Source organism: Mus musculus, chromosome 6 (assembly GCF_000001635.26).
Source record: "Mus musculus strain C57BL/6J chromosome 6, GRCm38.p6 C57BL/6J".
Lineage (NCBI taxonomy): Eukaryota > Metazoa > Chordata > Mammalia > Rodentia > Muridae > Mus > Mus musculus.
This window is the reverse complement of record NC_000072.6, coordinates 57,843,203-57,845,575: the sequence shown is the minus strand read 5'-3', so window position 1 is coordinate 57,845,575 and position 2,373 is coordinate 57,843,203. Positions and strand designations below refer to the sequence as shown.

The 2,373-nt window shown below is 35.4% G+C and overlaps 1 protein-coding gene across 1 annotated transcript; it reads left to right on the top strand.

Annotated features, from left to right (window-relative positions):
- The first annotated feature begins 1,118 nt into the window (after positions 1-1,118).
- On the top strand, positions 1,119-2,012 carry Vmn1r21 (vomeronasal 1 receptor 21). The gene has a single exon (NM_134183.1). It carries the CDS (start codon positions 1,119-1,121, stop codon positions 2,010-2,012), a length of 894 nt encoding a protein of 297 aa, NP_598944.1.
- The last annotated feature ends 361 nt before the right edge of the window (positions 2,013-2,373 follow it).

Sequence of the window (2,373 nt, the reverse complement as noted above, 5' to 3'; positions counted from 1 at the left end):
AGAGGAAAAGAAAAAGGGAAATGGTGTGATACAAGTGTTCTCATTAGGAAAATGGAAAAGGGGGACTCTTTAGGAAGGGGAAGAAAGGTAAATCCAGAAGAAGCTGGGAGGAGACTAAAGGGGAATAGCAGAATAGAATTGATTTGATAAGGAAAATGGGTGCGTTTTTAGATAAGGGTGAGGTAGATAAATACAGAAGGTGGAGAAGGTAGGTAAACTAACAACCAGGGTGGCTGAAAAAGCCATGAGGGATCATACTGTTAATGATTTACTTCCTTCCCCCACAAAAAGAAAAGAAAAATAGTGTCGGTCTTACAAAGGGTTGAAATTGGATGGGAACTGAACCAGAAGACCATTTAAGACCATAGTTAATTGTTATGCAATTAATAGAGTGTGGAAAGTCCATTAATGATCTCCAACTATATCTGTGTCTTTAATTCCAAATTCTGGTGGTGTAAGATGTTTTGGAAAAAGAAACATAAAAACAGATGAATTGTAAAAGATATTTTGATGATTAAAATAGTGAGATTACCATGAATTAAAACTGTGATTCCATTAGAAATACAAGTTAATACATGGATAGTTGCTAAATAGAGCACAGTAAAATCATGTAGTATGAGACTGACATCTTAGTTTTTTGGATTCCTTTTGTGGTTTTTCCCAGACTGATATGATTTTTGTTGAGTTGTGCAAATGTGATCAATATTCTGTGCTCATCGTTACTGGATCAGGTGATAATTACAAAATGAGACAATTTAAATTATAGGAATGGTTTTCTAAGGCAAGAGGCTCAAATGCAATACAGGCACACAAAGTGTACATTCTGTATAGAAGTTACTGTGGATGCATGTACTTTCTATAGTATGAGATATATCTAGGAGATACACGTAAAGCATATAGAAATTTATGCTATGATGTACAGTCTGGAGCATTAAAAGTAATAGACACAGGATATCAATAATAAGTAAGTAAAACAGAACATACATATACATATGCATATAGAGAGACTATTAATCAAAAGTTAGATGTACACACTATTATTTTTTCTAGATATGTGAAATATGTTTCCTCTCTGCTTTTTTCCCTCTCAGCTTTTATGATGAGTAGTCTTTTCACTTATGTCCTCATCAAATACTGTCCTTTACTTCCAAGCTGGATTTGGAGTCCTAGTCAATATGTTTCTTCTTTTTTTCTATACTTTCATAATACTATGCCACAGACCTAAGCCCATGGACCTGTTCTCCTGTCAACTAACCTTCATTCATATAATGATGATTCTCACTGGTGGGGACACTTTGCTTGCAGACATATTAGAGTCACTAAAATTTGGGAATGACATCAAATGTAAGACAGTATTTTACATAAACAGGGTGATGAGAGGCCTCTCTATCTGCATCACCTGCCTCCTGAGTGTGTTCCAGGCTGTCACAATCAGTCCCAATACCTTCTTGTTTGCAAAATTTAAACAAAAACTAAAAAAATACATGATGTATGCTTTTTTCTATCTTTGGTCCTTCAATGTATTATTCAGTAGTAGATGGTTCTTCTACGTTGCTGGTTTTACCAATATGAGTGAGACTCACCAGATGAAGGTCTCTAAATCCTGCTTTCTCTACCCCGTGAACCACATCATCAGGGGATTGATGTTAACAGTGGCAATGTCTAGAGATGTTTTTCTTGTAGGTGTCATGATGACCACAAGTACATACATGGTGATTATTTTGTTCAGACATCAAAGGCAATGCAAGCATCTTCATAGCATCAGCAACCTGAGAGGATCCCCTGAAAAAAGGGCCACCCAGATAATCTTGCTCCTGGTAGTTTTCTTTGTGGTCATGTACTGGGTGGACTTCATCATTTCATTCACTTCAATCCTGTTATGGGCATATGACCCAGTTGTCCTGACTGTTCAAATGTTTGTGATGAATATCTATCCTACAATTACTCCTGTGGTACAAATCAGTTCAGATAAGAGAATAATCAATGTGCTGAAAAACTTGAGGTCAGAATGACACTGTATGTTTTAAATGAGGTAATTTTTCTCTTCTTTAAAAAAATAAACTGATTTCTTTTATTTATAACTATAAATTTGTGAGATCATGTATGTGTGTTTGTATTCCTGGTGCCCAGAGAAGTCAAAAGAGCTCATGGGATCCTCTGGAACTGGAGTTACAGAGTTTTTAAAGACTCCATGCTGGTGCAACCCCCAACATTTTTTTTCCTAAAAGATATTCTTTTTAAACTTTAATGGTTCAAGTATCAAAGCAAGATTCTTTATATGACTTAAATGAAATGTGCAGTACCACACATAAATATTCTTTGACATTTCTGCTGCCAAGAAGTATAGAGTTCTTTAAGTTTATTGTACACCAT